The sequence below is a fragment of the Tenrec ecaudatus genome, chromosome 3, assembly GCF_050624435.1.
Source record: "Tenrec ecaudatus isolate mTenEca1 chromosome 3, mTenEca1.hap1, whole genome shotgun sequence".
NCBI classification, from domain to species: Eukaryota; Metazoa; Chordata; class Mammalia; order Afrosoricida; family Tenrecidae; genus Tenrec; species Tenrec ecaudatus.
In genome coordinates this window covers 170704809-170725411 of record NC_134532.1, presented here as the reverse complement: position 1 = coordinate 170725411, position 20603 = coordinate 170704809, and the positions used below count along the sequence as shown (strand labels likewise).

The window sequence follows — 20603 nt, the reverse complement described above, 5'->3', positions numbered from 1 at the left end:
CCATCATGCTTCACATCGAACCATTCCATCTCTGATCATGGTGTTTTAGAGGGGAACTGTGTTAATAGGGATTTTTGTTTTTAGTATTTTATTGGATTTTGGAGAAAATATACATAGCATATTTGGTCCTCATGAACAGTTTTTGTACCTGTTATTTAATAACATTGATTATATTTTACACAGTCTTTGCGCATTCTTTCTATTTTAGTGGTTCTCTTTCTGTTACTCTAGCTTCCCTGCCTTGCTCTTACCATCTCATCCCTGATCCAGGGTAAATGTTGGCTGGTAGCTCTCATATAGGTAGGTGATTGTTTAGAGGAGCCCAGTACTCGTAGGCGATACTTTTTATGTTATGAGCCACTCTGTCTTGTGGTTGACAGGTAACCTCTGAGAGTAGTTTAAGTTCTAAGTTCAGTTGCTATCTCAAGGTCTTCCAGGTTTCTCTGGTCTACCTGCCCAGTAAGTCTGGTGTTTTTTAAAAAGTTGGGTTTTGCTATACATTTTTCGCCATTCAATTCTGCTCCATCTATGGTGTGTCTGACTGGTACGGTTGGTAGCGGTAGTGACTCCCTTTGTTTATTTAGTCTGCTTTAACCAAAACCAACTTTTTAGCCTGTCTTTATATTGCTTAGCATTGACTGCTTTTGAGACTAGAGTTCAGGTAGTCCCACGTTCTGGATTTGCCTAACTGTTCAATTCAGGTTTTGCATCATACAGTGTCTGTGGGGTGCGTTTGCCCTGTTATTAGAAATAATAACCTTGGGTAGCATCTTGCAGAGTTACTATTTTCCAACCCACTTTATAGTTAGTGTTTTCCTACTTTGCTAAGTAAAGTGTCAGGACATTGTGTAAATATCCATTCCTCTTCAAACTTTCCCAGAATTTAGCATCCATTGATGATATTTGCTGGAATCAATTATGGCTGAAAAAAATTATTACTATCTATCTATCTATATTATTCCTTCTATGTTTATTAGTTGGTATTTGCCTTTAAAAAAGAACTTTCCCAGTTCCCCAATTTACTAATTTATTATTATTTTAGACGGATTATTATACTTTCATTTTGATGGTAAAATTCAAAATTTGACCAGTGGGAATCCTTTTGACATGTCTGTATCCTTTTTCAGTTAACTTTCTACTATCTAATAATTACATTTTTACTTCTTAAAAATTTTTATTTATTTATTTTTTACATTTTTACTTTTAAAGATGTGTTTTCAAGGCTTATTTTTCCTTCCCTGTCCCATTCCTGGAGCAAGCATTTCTTGAAGGTGCCTTGATTTGTCTTAGGTAGGATATGGTAATTACAAACCAAGATCTAGGTGCTGTCTGTTCTCATTGCTGTTGGTAGCTGCCATTGAACCATTCCCAACTCACAGTGACCCTGTTTACTATAGAAGGAAACACCGCTTGGCCCTTGCCAGCCCACAGTGGTTGCTGTGTTTGAGCACATCGTTGCACCCATCCATGTGTCTGTCTTATGATGGCTCTTCCTCTTTTTCAGGGACCACCTATTTAGCAAGCATAATACCCATCTTCAGGGACCAGTCTTTCTTTGCAAGTATATAAGAATGCTTGTCATCTGTGCTCCTAAGTCAGATAGGCTTTGTTTATTCTGTCTCCAAGCCCACTGCCATTAAATTGATTTTGACTCACAGAAATCCTATAGAAACCCTAGTTGTAGTCAATATTCTTTGCCAACACAGAGCCATTGATTCTTCTTCCAGCTTCCTTACTCGTTGTCCAGTTTGTATGGGCATATAAGACATTGGAAATATCATACCAGGAACACTATAGCCCATTATCCAGGATATCTGGCTTTCAAAGTCTCCCTCCCTCGTTCCAGCCGGAAACTTTGGGAAACACTGGTACAGATCGAATAAGTGTGCAGAAATGTTCTAATATCCCTGATACCCAGTTTTCCTGATTTTAAACCTTAGAGTGCCCCTTATTCTGTCGAAGCAGTTGACTTTTGGCCTATGTGCAAGTTCTACTTTGAGCCCGTTCTTTACGATGTTAATCATAATTTGTTCTGATCCAATGTTTTGAGTAGCCAATAAAGCACAGGCAAATATCTTTCCTGGTATTCTGTGTTTTTAGCCAAGATCCATCTGTTGCCCTCCTTCTGAATCCAACTTGAATTTCTGGCAATTCCCTATTGATAAACTGCTGTCATCATTTTGCTTTATACTCAAGAAAATTTTACTTGTCTGTGATATTAATGATAATTTGTTCAATCATGTTCACGTTTTGTTCAAGTACTCCTTTCTTTGGAATGTTCACTAATAAGATATTTCCAGTCGCTTGGCAGGGTCCATGTTTTTCAAATTTCTTGGCATAGACAAGTGAGAGCTTACAACAGTCCGTCTATTGAAATAGTCCCATTGGGATTCTATCAATTCCTGGAGCCTTGTCTTTTCACAAAGCTTTCAGGGACGCTTGGGCTTATTCTTTTAATACTATTGGACTTTGCGTCTTATGCTTCCTCTTGATATGCTGGAATAGTGACCAATTCTGTTCTGTAAAGTAATACTGTATATTCTTTTTATGGATCCTTTTGTCTTATTTTTTTTCTGCTCAACTTTGAAAGTTTTTTGTCCTTTGAAATCTTGCGTTCATTTTACTTCATTGTTTCTTCCACTTGTTTTAGCTACTCATCATTCGGGGGCAAGTTTCAAAGTCTCTTCTGACATTCATGTTGGTCTTTTCTTTCTTTTTAATGATCTTTTGCTTCCTTAGAGTGTAGTGTTCTTGCTTTCCTACCACAACTCCCCTTCAATCGTTGGTCTTCAGTGTGTAAGATCTGCTCTCTGACTGATTCATTGGACTCATTCATTGCTACTGGAGTGAGATTATTTTCACACCCCTGTGCAGTCAGCTAGAACAGAGCTAGAACAAAACTAAGAACTAGAAGAAAATTAGCATTTTAAAAATTAAATTGCCCTTGTGTGTATTTCTAAAATTTGAATCATGAACTCATGATTGCTTTCCTTCTGTTCAAAACCACACATCTGTTTCACATTGCATCTTCATTTTTTACTGTGAGAACTCATTTCCCAGCAGCATCAGTTTATATATGTTTCATTGCACCATCATAACGTACCCACAACATTGATTCAGAACTATGCAGCAAGCATTATAAGAATCAAACCGATTAAATAGCGGTCTGGGTTTGTGTGCAACTCTTTTTAAAATTTTCACAAGAATTATCTTTTAAACTTATGAAACTTAAACTTTGACCATACAAATAGTGAAAATTTTACAGTTGATAAACAAGAGTTTATAAAATATACAAACGTAAGCTACTTAACATGAAATGTATCTAAAGCAGGCATATAAAATGAGTAAAACGATTGCACTGGATGAAGATATGTCAGGCATCTGTTAAATTCTTGTCATCTTCCCCTGAGTAAAGGTGTAGAGTGAAAATATTTTGTATACATTTTTTCTTCAGAGTGATTTATTGTAATTATTTCAAATGTAATTTGAATCATGTTTCTGCTTGTGCATTTCTCCTCTGTGTGGTGATTTTCTTTCCAAGTAGGTGCCTATTTAAAGCACTTTTAGGTTTATTGAAGTACTCTGTACATAGTACAGAGAATTTCTACATATTCCTTTCTGACGTACTTTTTAATTTTTTGTATGTAAAACATTTAGCATCATTCTAAAGATTAGAGTGTTATTGTTAACTGGTTTCACTGGTAATGCATATAGTTGGCACTGAACACTACAGGGACGGAAATACTAAACTATCAAATAATACGTTGTAGAACTGCACAAATTAGTGTTGCTCATGAAAACGCAGAAATTTATTTATAATGTACCCTGAAATAGACCCTTGGTTCTTTTTTCCTTTCTGCACATGTTACATAGGATACTTTTTATGAAAAAGAACATTTCAAAAATTACTCCAGACACGAAAATGTTAGCAACGTGTCAGTACTTAAGCACAGTAGCATTCTTTTACATGGTGAAGAGACTACCAAAGGAACATGGTGAATAATTTTAGAAAAAGTATGTTAAGAAATAAACAGAATTAGGGGAGGGGGATTTATTTGCCAGGGACAACAATATGTCATAAAAATCAAAGAAAATTTATCTCACCAGAAACAGCACCTCCTCTCAGTCTCAGACAAGTACTGCCTCCAGAAAAGCCAATTCGAGCGTTGCGAAGTGGCAGGATCGGTATGGGAGGGCGGAATCGCCTGATCTAAGGTAAGGCTACTGGTAACCATTGAATATTTCCTGATATTTATGTGTTCCCTATTGTTTTGTCGTAGTTTTGACTAACCAGTGCCATATTTTTACCAGTAGAATGATGCTTTCTCAGCATAGAGTGTAGAGTGTGAAAGCTGCCTCTGGAAAGCACTGAATGTTTTGCCTCTCGCCCCTCTGTCTTTTTATTACATGAAATGAAGTGCCCAGTCCTCTAGGGCATGTGCTGTGAAATCGTGTCTTCTCCTGCTATAGGTTTGCATTGTGTTTTGTATATCGCACCCTGTCTAAAAATCCCAGGGAACCTTCTACTCTGTGATGAACGAAATCTGACCCAGTGAGCCATTATTTGGGATCCATAAAATTTGACTTCACTGTATCTTTGTAATTTTCATACATAATGGTTTTAATGCATTTACTTGCTACTCTTTAGTTTCTTTCTACCAATTGCCCACCAGACTCCAAACTCACTGCCGTCAGGTCAGTACTGACTTTTAGCGACCCCCCTGTGGGTTTACCAGTGTTGCTCCCTCTGAGCTGCTGGTGTTTCAAACTGCCGGAGATGCAATCACAACCCAACACGTGACCACTTGTTACCCTGCTTTTACTAATTATTTTCCTGTCTTAGAATGTTGATTTGTGTTTTGAATGTTCATTTACAGGCATACACTCTGGATAGGTAATAAAATCTTGTTGAGCCTATAAGATAGAAATAGTATCTTCTGCTCTCAGGGATGTAGAGAGAAATCATGCTAGGGCGTGAGAGTCTTTACCAACATCACTCAGAATGAGAGGTGATACTTTGTTTGCCTAACCTGGAACCTGAGAAGTTACCATTTGAGGTTTGAGACATTTATGATATATATAGAATCATTTTGTTTTTTGCTTGATGCTACATTGTGCCTATAGTAGTAGAATTGGCCAGAGGGTTTCTAAGGCAGTAATTCTTTCGGAATTGCTCGTGCGTTCAAACCACTGTAGAAAATAGGGAATTTACCCCATTTCATAGCTATTAAACCTCTTATAGTATAGTTTAGACAAGTTGACTTTTGTAAGCAGAGCCTTAGAAATAAGTTTTCAAAGTAAATTTTACAGTTGTTATCTTTTGATATCCTTTTATAGCTGTCTTGATTTAGATTTTTTTTCTTAAGAAATTTTGCTTTAGGGATACTTGTAGAATGGCTATAATTTGTTTAGAGAGGAAATATGAGTTTTGATAACTGCAACTTCAGTGTTTATACTTGCATAAGTGCTTCCATACCCTGAGAGCAGTACCCCCGCCCTACGGCCACTTTTAGAAGCACAGAAAGCGCCTCCATCTGACTGACCTGTGTTTAGCTGCAGGGAATATATGTAGCACGACACTTGGCACTGGATATTCATTTTGAAATTTAGAGATAAATTAAAAATAGGTAAATAAATGAAATTGGAAACCATTTGTTACTGAGGTTAGCTTGCCTCATGGCAGGCTGTTAGATTACTGTATATACTGAGGTATAAGCTGAGTTTTTAGCACATTTTCCATGCGATTGTTGTGGTAAAATTAGGTGCTTCAGCTGACATTCAGGGAGGCTTATACTTGAATATATATGGTATTTCTTTCACTGCCTTTTTGTGGAAGCAGATTATCACGCCTTTCTTGTAAGATGCTCCTAGATCCTTGAACTTCCAACCTTTTGGTTAGCAGCCAAATGTGTACCACTAGGCACTGAAAATAAATGAATAAAACCTTAGATAAAACCCCTTTCCTGCTTTTAAGTATAGCTATGTATATATATACATTCTCTTAAAAAGACCACTGTTTTATTGTCATAATTCATATATACAACACAGTGGGTTAAACACATTAATGAGTTGCATAATCATCTACACAATTTTACAACTTTTTCTTCTTGTATGTGTTGTTAGCTTCCTTTCCTCCATCTGTCCCTGCTATAACCGCAAGAACCTGTTAATCCCTGTTTTTTTCTATAGCTTTACCTTGGATTTCACATAAAGAAAAAGAAAAACAAATAAACAAAAGACAAAAACAATCTCCCCCAAAAGCCACAAATGATAACGAAATAAAACAAGAACCTTAATTGGAAAGATAATAGAAAACAATAAAAATGAGACCAAATATAAAATTAGTTGAATGAATAAAAAAATAAAATTAGTCCACAGGGAGAACAAATGATAAAGTTTTAAGTTTTAATCCTACATTACTACATTTGCACTGTGCACTCTGCCTGATAGCAAAGATACTCATCCACTCACATCCCTGGTCATTGGTCAGAGGGAATTCATTAGAGCCTTAATCCATGTGAGAACTCTAAGAAGGTTCTGGGCTTTCTATGATGTTCCATGACATCTGTAGCTTATCACTGTAACAATATCAAGCTGTTTTGACTACACAGTAGTTGTGTCATAGGTTGTGAGGTCCGGTAGTACAGGCCTCCTATTTTCTTTCTAAGGAATTCTTTGCTTATCCTACATCTCTCCTTATTCATATTAACATGGTAGTTAGCTTTTCTATTACTTTAAAGAACAAAGTTGGGATTTTGATCGCAATTGTATTTATTTGTAGGTTTGTTTAGAGGTAGAATTGTAGTATTGACACTTTCACGTTAAGTCTTTCTGTCCATGATCATGGAATATTCTTCCATTTGTGTAGGGTTTTTTTTTTTTTGTTTGTTTGTTTCTTTTAATCGTGTTCTATAATTTTCCATGTACAGACTTAATTTTTTCCCCCCTCCTTCTCTGGTAAATTTTATTTCTAGGTATTTCATCTTTAGTATGACTGTCGAAAATAGTATCATTTTCTTGATGCCCTTTTCAAAGCCCTCTTTACTGGTATTCAAACATCCAGTTGCTTTTTTTCTTGTTAATCATGTATCCTGCTACTTTATTAAGCCTCTTAATTTCTAACAATCTTTTATATGTGGTTTTGGGGATTTTCTACATGTAAAATCATATCTACAAATAATGAGAATTTTACTTCTTTGTTCAGTCAGTTGTTTTCTCTTGATTTCTTTTTGTTTTTGTTAAGACTGCCAGCATGATGTTAAATAAGAATGCTGATAGTGGCATTCTTGTCTTCTTTCCATTTTCAAGAAAAATTTTTGCAATTTTTTTCCTGTTGAGTGTGATGTGGCTGTTGGTTTTTGTATATGACCTGTATTATATTGAGGAATTAACCTTCTATTCCTATTCTTCTGGGTGTTTTTGTCATATACTTTGTTTTGTTTATGTGCTGGATTGCACTTACATTTTTTTTTAATGTTGAGCCATCCTTGCATGTCTGCTATGGATCCCACTTGGTCGTGGCAAATAATTTCATTTATTTATCTAATTAATTAGTTGGGATTTAATACATATATCAGTCCCTATTTCAATCATGGCCCAATAGAATGTACAATTACTACTAAAATCAATTTCCAAACATTCCTTTTCTACATAAAATCAATTTCCAAACATTCCTTTTCTGCATGTACTCCTTGACATCATCTCCCTTTTACCCCACCACCACCAACACTGTACCTCCCTCCTCCCGAACCCCTTATTCTACTTGTTGTCCCAATAGGTTCTTCAATCCTTTGGTTCATATACCAAAAAATGGAAACACATGCAACACAGCTTCAAGAAGGTGGCCTCCATTGACACAATACCTCTGAGATACATTCTACTATGAACAAAAACCAAGGAACACATTACAAACCGGTTCCATTGGCTCGAGTTTTATTGACAATTTTTGCATGTATGTTCATGTGAGATGTCAATCTATAGTTTTCTTCCTGGTTTTGAAATCAGGGTTGTGCTTGCTTCCTACAATGAGTTAGGGAGTTTGCTAACCTTGTCTATATTCTGGAGTGTAGACAGCTCTACTTGAGAGAATTCCCCTGTGAATTCTGGTCTTGGTTTTTCTTGGTTGGGAATTTCTGGATAAGCTTCTCTATTTCTTTTATTGTGGTTGTATTGAATTTTTAAAAACATTTTAGTAGGGACTCATACAACTCTTATCACAAACCATACATATATCAATTGTATAAAGGACATCTGTACATCCTTTGCTCTCATCATTTTCAAAGCATTTGCTCTCCACTTAAGCCCTTTGCATCAAATCCTCTTTTTATTTCCCCCTCCCTCCCTGCTATCTCACCCTCATGAGCCCTTGATAATTTATAAATTATTATTTTGTCATGTCTTGCCCTGTCTGGTGTCTCCCTTCACCCCCTTTTCTATTGTTGTCCATCCCCCAGGGAGAAGGTCACATGTAGATCCTTGCAGTCGGTTCCCTCTCCTCTTTCCAACCCGCTAACCCTCTACCCTCCCAGTATCGCCCCTCATACCCCTGCTCCTGAAGGTATCATCCACCCTGTATTCCCTGTGCCTCCAGCTCCTATCTGCACCAGTATATATCCTTTGTACCAGTGTACATCTACTTGCAGGTAGAATTCGGATCATGATAGTTGGGGGGAAGGGAAAGCATTTAGGAACTGGAGGAAAGTTGTATTCATCAGTGCTACATCACACCCTGACTGACGCATCTCCTTCCCTAGACCCCTCTGCAAGGGGTTCTCCAGCGGCCGACATGGGCTTTGCGTCTCCAATCTGCACTTCCCCCTTCATTCACTATGGTAAGATTTTTTTTTTTTCTGATGATGCCTTATACCTGATCCCTTCGACACCTCGTGATCGCACAGGCTGGTGTGCTTCTTCCATGTGGGCTTTGTTGCTTCTGAGCTAGTTGGCCTCTTGTTTATCTTCAAGCCTTTAAGACCCCAGACGCTATCTCTTTTGATAGCCGGGCACCATCAGCTTTCTTCACTACATTTGCTTATGCACCCGTTTGTCCTCAGCGATTGTATCATGGTGGTGTGTACCCAATGATGTGATTTTTTTGTTCTTTGATGCCTGATAACTGATCCCTTCGGAACCATGTGATCACACAGGCTGGTGTGTTCTTCCATGTGGGCTTTGTTGCTTCTGAGCTAGTTGGCCGCTTGTTTATCTTCAAGCCTTTAAGACCCCAGACGCTATCTCTTTTGATAGCCGGGCACCATCAGCTTTCTTCACTACATTTGCTTGTTCACTCGCTTTGGCTTCAGCGGTTGTGTCGGGAGGGTGAGCATCATAGAATGCCAATTTAATAGAAGAAAGTATTCATTCCTTGAGGGAGTGCTTGAGTAGAGGCCCAAGGTCCTTCCGCCACCTTAATACAAAACTTATAAATATAGGCACTAGATCTATTTCCCTATCCATATATATATATATAAATGCTCTGTACCTCCTAGCACTTTCCTGTATTTCCTTTGACTTCCATCCTGTCCCACTAACATGCTCCGTCCCCACCTAGGTTACAGCTATGCCTCTTCGTACCTTACCCTTGATCATTCCCTACCAGGCCCACCACACCCACCTCACCACCAATTTGGATCCCTTGTTATTCCCTTGTCCCTGGGTTTGTTAACACCACTTCCTTACCCCCCACCTCCCCCTATCCCATGTCCCCCTGGAACTGTCGGTCCCGTTGATTTTCCTCCAGATAGTTCATCCAGCTTATCTTATTTAGACAGACCTGTGGAGATAATAACATGCACAAAAACAAGACAGAGGAAAACAAAGCAACAGTATACAACCAGACAACAACAACAAACCACTGACAAAGAACAAAACAAAACACATCAAGAAAGAAAAGCTTGTAGTTAGTTCAAGGATCGCTTGTTGGCCTTTAGGAGTGTTCTCCAGTCCAGTCTGTTGGGACACCACACCCTGCCCCCAAAGTTCACCTTCAGCATTCCCTGGGGACCTTGCCGCTCCATTCCCTTGCTGTTCCACTGCACTCCCCCAGTGCTTTGTCTCGGTGTGGTGGGATCAGGTTGGGCTCAATTCCCACACTGTGTTTTCGGTGCTGTCCCCTGCAGGGCCATGGGTCAGTGAGTGGCGTCATGTCTCATAGTGGGGCCAGTCATGTGGTCCTCTCTGTGGACTGGCTGCTCTAATCAGGAACATCATCTTCACAGTCTGGTGGGCCAGGATGTGCTCCACTCTCTCCTCCTCCCCCTTCATCTGCTCCAGGGTGCTCCGATCAGATATGTCCCTCTCCCGGAGCTGCAGATTCAATGTTGTCCTTTGAAACAAATTCTTCTGGGGGAAGGGGCAGGCATCCACTTAACATTTGGTACTGGGGCCAGCCCCCCCAGACCTCTACACTGTTTCGGATTTATTGAATTTATCTACATCTGTCTGTGTTAATTTGTGTTGATGGTGTATTTTAAGGCATTTGTCTATTTCTCCTAGGTTATCAAACTTGCTGGAGTAGTCTTTTATAGTGGTGTATGTCGGCATATTCTTAGGGTATAAGGTAGAAAACTAATTTCTACCTCTATTACATAACATGAAGATTTAAAAAAATCTACTTGTAAAGGAAAATTAAACCGTGGTTGAGAGAATTTATTTATTTTTAGGTAAGGTGCTGTATTTGAGGGCAGCAGTTTAAAATCACCAGAGGGCCCGAGGGAGGAAGATTGGACTTTCTACCTCTCTTTACACTCAGAAATTCACAGGGCAGTTCTGCGCTGTCCTTTAAGGTCTCTGTGAGTGGCATCAATTCAGTGCCGTGCGTTGAGATACTGGAAGAATAGGGTCTCATTATTTCCTCCTGTGTAATACTGTGTTTTCCAGATCTTCATAGTAGGTTTGCAGACATTCTTCCATACCTATCTCTCCAGACACATGTCAAATGGACACACAAATGAAATCACATTTTCATTCAAAAAGCTCCGTATTTTATTTGAAATCAACAATTAAACACTATTAACTTAAATGAAACTGATCTACATATTTATATAAGATTTATAATATTTGACATTATACACATTTGAGATACTAGGTTCAAATATAGTTTCTGCTCTATTGTTAGTCTTTACGTTTGATGTTTACTCTTTTTTTTAAGCATTTGACTGGGGGCTCTTACAGCTCTTATCACAATCCACACATCCATCCATTGTGTCAAGCACATTTGTACATGTTGCCATCATCATATTCAAAACAGTTTCTTTTTCTTTTAAAGCCCTCCGTATCAGCTCATTTTCCCCCTCACCCCTTCCTCCCTCAGGAACCCTTGATAATTTATAAATTATTATTATTTTGTCATGTCTTACACTGACAGCTGTCTTCCTTCACCCACTTTTCTATTGTCTGCCCCCCGGGAGGGGGTTATATCTAGATCATTGTGATTGGTTCCCCCTTTCTCCCACCACTTTCCCCTTTCCTTCCTGGTATCTCTACTCTCATCATTGGTCCTAAGGAGTTTATCTGTCTTGGATTACCTGTGTTTCAAGCTCTTATCTGTACCCGTGTACACGCTCTGGTCTAGCCGGATTTGTAAGGTAAAATTGGGGTCATGATAGTGGCGGTTAGGGGCAGGAAGTATTAAAGAACTAGAGTAAAGTTGTACATTTCATCGATGCTATACTGCACCCTGACTGGCTTGTCTCTTCGTTGTGACCCTTCTGTAAGGGGTTGTCCAGTTGTCTACAGATGGGCTTTGGGTCTCCGCTCCGCCCCTCTCCCCCCTGCCTCATTCACAATGATATGATTTCTTTTTTTCTGGGTCTTTGATGCCTGATAACTAATACTATCAACACCTCATGATCATTAGGCTTTGTTGCTTCTGAACTAGATGGCCCCTTGTTTACCTTCAGGCCTTTAAGACCCCAGACACTATCTTTTGATAGCTGGCCACTGTCAGCTTTCTTCACCACATTTGCTATGCACCTATTTTGTCTTCAGTGATCCTGATGGGAAGGTGAACATCACAGAATACTGTGTTATTAGAACAAAGTGTGCTTACGTTGAGGGAGTACTTCAGTAGAGGCCCAATGTCTGTCTGTTACCTTAATACTTAACATATAAATATATGTACATAGATCTATTTCCCAAACATTATATATAAATATATTTACCTATGCGCATGTCTGTATTTAGACCTCTGTAAATGTCACTTGCCTCGTAGTTGTTGCCTGTTATTTCCTTTTACTTTCCTCCTGTCCCATTATCCTGTTCGGCCTTCATTCGGGTTTAAGTAGTTCCTCTTGGGTACAGTGTCCTTGATCAGGCCTCGCCAGGCATCCTACACCCTCCTTGCCATCGATTGTTCTCTTGTCCCTGGGTTTGTTGACGCCCCACTTCCTTTCCCCTGCCTCTCAAGTGTCCCCCAGGAACCATTGGTCCAGTTGTTTTCTCCGGATTGTTTATCCTGCCTGTCATCTCGATAGACATGCAGAGACAATTATTAGCACAAAACAACAACAGAAAACCACCACGACCAACAACAAAAAACCAACAATTTCAAAAAGAAAAGCCTATAAGTAGTTTGAGGTCTGTTTGTTGACCTTTAGGAGTGTTTTCTAGTCAAGTCTGATGGGGTGCCATACCCTGACCCCAAAGTATTTTTGGTATCCCCAGGGCATTCATTGCTTTGCTCCCTTTTGCTGCTCTGTTCCACACCCTTAGTGTTTTGCCCTGGTGATATGCACTTTCTAAGAACTTTTTGAGTATGATTATATTTATATGATTGTACTTATTACTGACGTGTAATGCGTCTGTGAATGACACTAACTTACTGGGATTAATACTCCATTTATATTTGTGTAGAATTGATGTATATCCATAGTGATAAGTATACCACACAGAGAATTCCAAGATTAGAAGGCTTAGGAGAAAATTAATATGAATATGTATATGTCTTGCTAAATGGATAAAAATCAGCACAAATAGTGGAATGCATCCCCTACACCTAGTGTGGATAGTACTCTTGAAACCAGCTCTGCATGCTTTAAACAATACTGCTTTCTTAAAAATTCAAATTCATGTTTCTTACACAGTTATCAGAAAGATCGCAACTGCTTTAATGAACACAAAAGATTGACATTCTTTTCCATTTTTGACGGCTGTAACCGCCTTACCTTTAATGTGGTTGACGGCTGTGATCTTCTTATCTTTAATTTCTAGTTTGTTTTTATGCATTGTTTCAACTTTATAATGGAAAATTCTCCTTTCCTTATGTAATTTAGTTGCAAATATTGGGTCATTTTGTGGTTTTTAATATTAAAACACTTCTTAAATGGATTCAGACTCTTGAAAAGGGAATTGTTGACTCACTTAAAAATATAAATCTGCCTGTGTTTCATGTAATAGACAAGCATGAAAATCAAGTTTACACTTGAACTCACTGTCATCCCTAAGAGTTGACGGTTCCGTTTATTCTTGTACTCCTGGTTGTTTATGTCTTGATACAATATGTGCTGAAAAGATGTTCCTGTACTTTGTGGCCTTTGATTTCTCATTATGAGTGTGTGTGTGGTAGAGTGTCTAGCTTGTAACACTTTATATCCCTGGACAGGAAACCTTTTATTTATTGTTATTTGTAAAATTCCTTATTGCGCTATAAAGGAGGCTTGGTGGCTCTGTGGGTGTCGGGGCTGCTAATTGCATGGCTGGTGAATACCAGGTTGAAAGATGAGGCTGTCTCCTCCATTACTGGTTTACAACTGTGGAAACCCCACACTGGGTTCCAATGAGTTGAATTGGACTTGATGGCTGTGAGTGGGTTGCCTGTAAGGAACCCCTGTGGAGCAGGAGGCCAGGACTTGGATCCTTACAAAGGATGTCAGCACTTAGAACCCAGCAGCCATGCTGCTGGAGAAAGGCGAGGCAGGCTGAGCTTTAGAAGCCTGGGGCCCTGAATGGCAATGTTACTCTACCCCATAGTCTCTGAGAAGGAATTGACCTGAAGACAGTGGGTTGTATGAGTAACAATTAGCATGAGCACAAAAGTGATATAATGGAGTTGTAGTTACCCTTCAGTGAGATGAATTGACCTAGTGACTGCAGCCAGGAACTCAAACTTGGCATCAATCTTGATGATGATGGTGCCTGACCAGGCAGTGTTGCGGTCTCTTGGACATTCAGTCACAATGAGTTAGAAGACTCCTCCCCATCCACAGTGGTTCCTATTTCACCATGTAAGATTTCTGTTTTTAAAACTGTTAATCCTCTGGTATGGCCACCACTGTTGCTATGGAACAGCAGTTGTGGTGGCTTGGAGTTGGTCCTACCTGAGCCTGGAACCATGGTGTGGTCATTTTACTCCTGAAACGAGCCTTTTTCCAGATTTTGGAGAGTGACACTAGTGGGACTTGCACTGTTTTTGCTGTGTACTTTGAGAGATTACATAATATATAAGCATGTGTCATACTTATTGGAGGACCTGAAGATTAAGGTTAGGTGCCTCGTAAATGTTGATTCCTTTTGGATGGCCAATCTCATTACAGGCTTTATCAATTTTCTGTAACATAGCCCTCATTGAATCAAATGTCATGAAGAAAAGTTCTGGGATTTAAAATTTTCAAGACTTTTTAAGGCATACTTTTTATTATAACATTTGTCAGATTATAGATAATTTAAAGATTATAGAATCTTTAGCCAATAGAAAGATTTTCTTTCTGAACTACTGTAGAGAACGTTATTCATATGCTTGCGATAGTCAAAAGTACATGGAAGCAGTCCTAGGCCATTCCACAAAACTTGAAACAGCAGTGAATATCCTTGCCTTAATTAACAGAGCGTGGCTATTGAGCCTCTGCAAAGTTGAGGCTTTGTATTAATTAGGTAGTAAAAGATTGGATATTAATTGTTATCTGCTACTTTACATTTTTCCTAGAAGGAATATTTTTTCCTTGGGTGCACTTTTCAGGTTGTAGGTTTCAGTTTTGATTTTTGTATTGGTTTGGAGAACACGAAAAACTTGATACTTGGGGCTGGGTAGTTCTAATTTAGATAGTCTGGTGTGCAACAGGGCAATGGGGTTCATTAAAGCTTCCCCAATAGTTGTGATGTGAAGGCATAGTTGAAAACCACCGATTTGAAGACTTGATTCCGGCACAGAAAGTAAAGTGATAAATTAGCTGTAATGAGAACTGATAACTACATAATCTTCTGGTGCCTTACAGTCTTTTTCTATGTATGATCCTCACTTCATTGAGATTTTCAGCCCGTTTGAAAAATTTGAAAGGATCCCAGGTGGCACTGTCAAATAACTGTTAAGACTACCATGAGCATGGTTGGTGGTTCAAACCCATCAACTGGCTCCTTAGGGGAGAAGGGAGGCTTTCTGATCCCATCAAGAGTTTTAGCCTCGAAGCTCGCCCCGAGGTCCCGAGGATCTGTATCTTGCTTCAACAGTGTTTGAACGGAACAGATCCGGGGACTCCCTGCCGCCAACCCTCCGCCACGCAACAGGTTTCTTTCCAGGAGTAACTTGGGGACCATCTTCTCGGCCAGCCCCTCCACTTGGGACCAGGGGACACTTTTATTTGGCGTGTGGTGACCTCCAAACCGACGCATCATGAGCTCTCAGATCCGTCAGAATTATTCCGCCGACGCGGAGGCCGGCGTCCACCTGTGTGGTCAACCTGCACCTGCAGGCCTCTTGCACCTACCTCTCTCTGGGCTGCTTTTCCACCGCGACGATGTGGCCTTGGAAGGCGTGGGGCACTTCTTCCGCGAGCTGGCGAAGGAGAAGCGCGAGGGGGCCGAGCGTCTCTTGAAGCTGCAGAACCAGCCCAGCGGCTGCGCCCTCTTCCAGGATGTGCAGAAGCCGTCTCAAGATGAGTGGGGTCGAACCCTGGACGCCAGGGAAGCTGCCCTAGCCCTGGAGAAAAAACTCAACCAGGCTCTTCTGGACCTGCATAGCGCGGGGTCCACTCACACCGACCCTCATCTCTGTGACTTTCTGGAGAACCACTTCCTGGACAAGGAGGTGAAACTCCTCAAGAAGATGGGTGACCACCTGACCCACCTCCGCAGGCTGGCCAGCCCCCAGGCCGGCCTGGGCGAGCATCTCTTCGAGAGGCTCACTCTCAAAGAAGACTAGGAACCTGCGGCGCCCAGCCACCTGCCAGGGGCCCTCTGCCTCTCCACGGCCGACCTTAGCCCCTCTGCCTGAACCCATCCGCAGCGCCACCGCCCTGGAGCCCCTCCCCACAGCTGGGGACCAAATGGAAACAATAAAGCTTCCTTTTGCAGCAAAAAAAAAAGAGTTTTAGCCTCAGAAATACTATAAAGGATTGCTTTGAGTCAAAATCCACTCGACAGCATTGGAGTTAGCAAACAAGGGTTGTACTTCGTTGAAAGCAGATGATAGTATATTTGCTGAATCAGGATGTCCTCATCTTTTCTCTTTAATCATCTTCTTTTCTCCATCTAAATGATGTCTGTCCCTTCCTATCCCTTGTGGCTAGGTTCATCTTGTCTTTCTAACACTTTAAAGGTTTTCTGCCAATTTTAGACAAAATTGTTAACAACCAACCTTTAGATGTGACCTGAGTGAAATATCTGTCTTTAATGTGGGAATATGAAGTTAGCCATATTCTGGTAGTTTTCCTAAGAATAGGCCCCAATCCAAAAAATCAAAGCAGTTTCCATAGAGTTGATGTTGAATGTTGGTGACTCTTGTGTTTCCGAGTAAAACTGAACTTCACAGCATTTTCAGCAGGCCTTTCTTTCAGTGCACATCTGGGCAGACTAGAGAATCTCCAGCCTTCCCATTCATAGCAATGCAAAGCTCTGTTGTGAAAAAAAAAATTCAACATTCATACATTCTGCAGAGATGGGTGATTCATCTATTCCTTTGAGTTTGGGTTTGAGCTTTCTTTTAAACATTGGTACTTTGAAAAATTGCTTCAAACTGAGAACTCCTTTGCTTGAGAAGTACATGTGTGCACATGCATTCAATTTAGGGATCTCCTGATCCCACCTAGAGAACTGTCCGTGCTAGCTAAGACCCTTGCTCTCATTCCGCACAATTACTAAGACCTTAGATCAAGCTGTTAGAAGGGCTAACTCCTCAGACAGCACTGTTTGGCTCCCCAGTGTTTGACTTGTGCCTTGCCGTTGTGCTTCACCCTCCGCCGGAGGGCATGATGAGAAACAGTGCTGTGAAATGCACTTTTATTTTCATTGTAGTAATCTGGAAGATGTCCCCATTTGAGTGTTTTCAAAGCATAGGCTTCAATCTGTTAGCAGGCTGTGATCAACTTAGTGGTTGCAACCAATATTTCTTGATTTTGTAATGATTTGCTTTGCTTTTTTCCTGTTATACTTAAATATTAGTAAAAATCTTGTTATATAACTTTTTTTTAACTAAGTGTAAATATTGTTTCATGCAATATTTATTCTGCTTTTTATACACCTACTTCTCACTACCTTTCTTGCTGATGTTTTGCCTTTAAGATCTTATTAAAATTTTCCCATGAATTACTTACTCCTGGCATGCCAAGCTGCAAGACTAGAGTAACTGTGTGCTGGTACGGCTATGTGTCATTTTGCCTCGGTCATCAGTCTCGGTGGTTTGACAGCTCTCTACTGATGAAATTATCCTTCCTTTTGTGATCTGCTGTGGTCACTCGACAGTTTTGCAACTCATTTCTTTGTCCAATTACAAGAGCCTGCACACTCCTCTTAATAACTCTCTCCCTATCTGTAGGCTGTGTTCTCAGAAAGGCTCACTCTGTTTCTTTCCAATCCTAACCCTGACTGCTTTCTGTCTACACTGTGCAGTCTTTCTATGTTTTTGTGGAGATAGAGCCTTCTGCTTTAATTTGTCCCCCGGAGACGGAAGCCGTTTCTGGCGAGGACATAGACATCTCTCTCTTCAGTGTGTGTGCTCGCTCAAATGGTTCCATGTTTTACTTTTACCTCTTCCCTTGGTATGTTTTTCCCAGCGCTTTTACAAGTAGAAATCCTTAGAAAGTCATAGTACAAGGTAATGGGAATCTTCTCCCTTAACACAAAACTTAAGAGTACTAGACTTAGATTTAATTTTTGTTACTTTGGACTGTGAGAATTTATGATCTAAATTATAAATCCATGCAAACTTGTGAGATTTGATCCTTGATGAACGTTAGTTTTGAAAAGGTGCAAAGGGTAGAATCCAAGATTCGAAATAGAAAAGAGTAAGGGGAATAGGAAAGATTTGGAAGGGGATTAGTATCGCAGAAGTAAAGACTTTGACAACCATATCTAGATTATAATACATGGTGAGAGGGGCATCCTGGCCTGAGAACACACACCTGCTTTCCTTACAGTTTTGGAGTCCAGTGTGTAGGTGTAAGAGAACTGATGGCATTTGCTCTCATGTGGAGTTAACGAGCATAGTTTAGGCATCTTTGTTTTAAGAAAGAAATTGGAACAATGTTTGTTTTTCATTAAAGGTGTTTAACTGTGTGTGAATATTAGAATATTTTCCCATCTTTTTAAATAAAAAAACCTCTGTCTTTGAGATGATGAGGGAATCAGGGAAGTCAGTTACCCAGGCATAAATTCAGAAATTTGGCACTGAACGCTTCTTTATTGGATTAAAATTATCGAAAAAGTAACTCTTAAATGGACAAGAGAAGTGCAGAATTACTGTGTCCTTGAAGACATTTCAAATGCCATTGTGGAGTTCTTAATAGAACTGTATTTTGTGAGTTTAAAATTATTTATGGGGCAATCTAAGATTTGTTTGTGATCAATTTTCTCCAACTCTTGGTGACATTGTTTAAATGTCTGTAACATGAATTACCTTTCCACATGGTAGTGTGGCCCCAAGTGGAGAGGAGCGGTCTGGAAACTTTGGACTAAGAAAGACTCATGTTTGAAACTTAGTTTTTGCACTTTAATTTTCACTTGCATAAATGACTTTATTAGCCCTAACTTAATCATGTCTAAAATGTGTACAGTAAATTTTAAATTAAGTGGTTATTTTAAGGTTTAGCTAGGACATATAGGCATTAAACAAATTGTAGCTGCTATCATCAGTCCTCATTTGGGATTCTGTTACTCTGGTGGTGGTGTTTTATTTCTCAAAAAGTTTTATAGACAGAACTGTCCATTACTGAAGACAACAATCGAAGAGAAACTGATCCAGTTCACATCCATTTTTCATTGCCTGTTCTTACAAGTGATTTCTGTATTTCATTAAGCACAAGTAACTTGTACCTAGTTAGTCCACAATAAAGTATGCAATGAATGGCTTTATCATTATAATTTTTAGAATTTAACTAGTTTTCTTGTTAAATTTATAGCCTTGATATTTTTTCATCCTGTCCATTAAATTTTAAAGCATTAACAGTTGGAGGTAGGGCATTGGCCTTTTTCAATCTGAAGGCAAGTTAACAGGAATGGAAAACCTCTCTGTGTTTTCTAGTGCTCAGAATATCTCAAGAATAAGAACATCCTCTGTTTCAGAATGAGCACAATTTCTTTTCAAGCCTTTGGGGGACTTACTTCTGTAATAGAACTATGATAAGCTCACTGCCATCATGTTGATGTTAACTCAGGAATCTTAGATTGCTTTTCTGAGACTTGAATCTTTATTGGAGCAGACAGCGTCATCTTTCTCTGGCAGAGTGCCTAGTGTTTTTTCATTGGCGGCCCTGTCCCCAAAGCAGGGATCATGACCTTTGTTGGGCTTTTAGAGGTCTCTCTCTTTTGTCCCTTATATTTTTTCCCTGTGGATTTCCTCCATATTTGTGACTCAGCACCTAACCCCTGGTGCTGGCAGGGCTCCTAGAACTATGAGATTTATTGTGGGTACAGTAGTCAGCATTCAGTGGCAGATACTTCCAATGACAGATTTAGAAGAAATGCATACATTTATTTTATCATAATATAATGATATTGTTGGGTGTGTTATTTCTAGCTTATTTAAGAAATGTAGTTTTAATAGCAGTACAAAGCAGCGAGATTTAATTAAATTAGCAATGTTTCTTATATATATGCTATGGTCTTATTTTAAAGTATATTGAAGCAAGTTTTAAATTTTATTTTTACTTATTAGTTCTATTTCCTTTCAAACAGCTAGTTAGGTAAGAGTAAATTGATTCCGTTCTTATTTTACAGGAGATTACCCGGGGCAATCGATGTTATTGGTCAGACTATAACTATCAGCAGAGTAGAAGGAAGACGACGAGCAAATGAAAACAGCAACATACAGGTTTAGTATCTATGAATCGATGATTGTTTCTCATGGAAAGATTATATCCACATTCTAACTTAATTTGCCTAATAAATGTACTTTAGATGGTACAAAGCAGTTTAAAATCGTTAACTTGTGCCTTACTGTGTACAGAACAGGGTAGAACTGCCTTTGTGGGTTTCTCGATTAAATCTCTATCGAATGGACACGCCTCATCTTCTGCTGCAGAGTAGCTGGTGGGCTTGGTCTTCTGACCGTGTGGTTAGCAACTTAGTGGGCAGCATGCTGCACACAGTGCTTTAGGGTGAATGACCCTTTGATCTTCTGCTCCCCCACCATTCTAGATGTTTTCTATAGGTTAGGGCTTTTTAAATAAGGAAAATAT

At 39.5% G+C, this 20603-nt stretch overlaps 1 protein-coding gene across 31 annotated transcripts in view; it reads left to right on the top strand.

Annotated features, from left to right (window-relative positions):
• FIP1L1 (factor interacting with PAPOLA and CPSF1) overlaps window positions 1-20603 on the top strand; it is an 84816-nt gene that overhangs the window by 34459 nt on the left and 29754 nt on the right. For 15 of the 31 annotated variants that reach the window (XM_075544343.1, XM_075544341.1, XM_075544338.1 and 12 more), the window contains 2 exons: window positions 4108-4215; window positions 20143-20236. In XM_075544343.1, coding sequence (XP_075400458.1) covers window positions 4108-4215; window positions 20143-20236 — 202 coding nt within the window. Of the gene's footprint in view, window positions 1-4107; window positions 4216-8753; window positions 8832-20142; window positions 20237-20603 lie in introns of all 31 variants that reach the window. The other 16 variants (XM_075544344.1, XM_075544339.1, XM_075544334.1 and 13 more) reach the window with 2 other exon arrangements.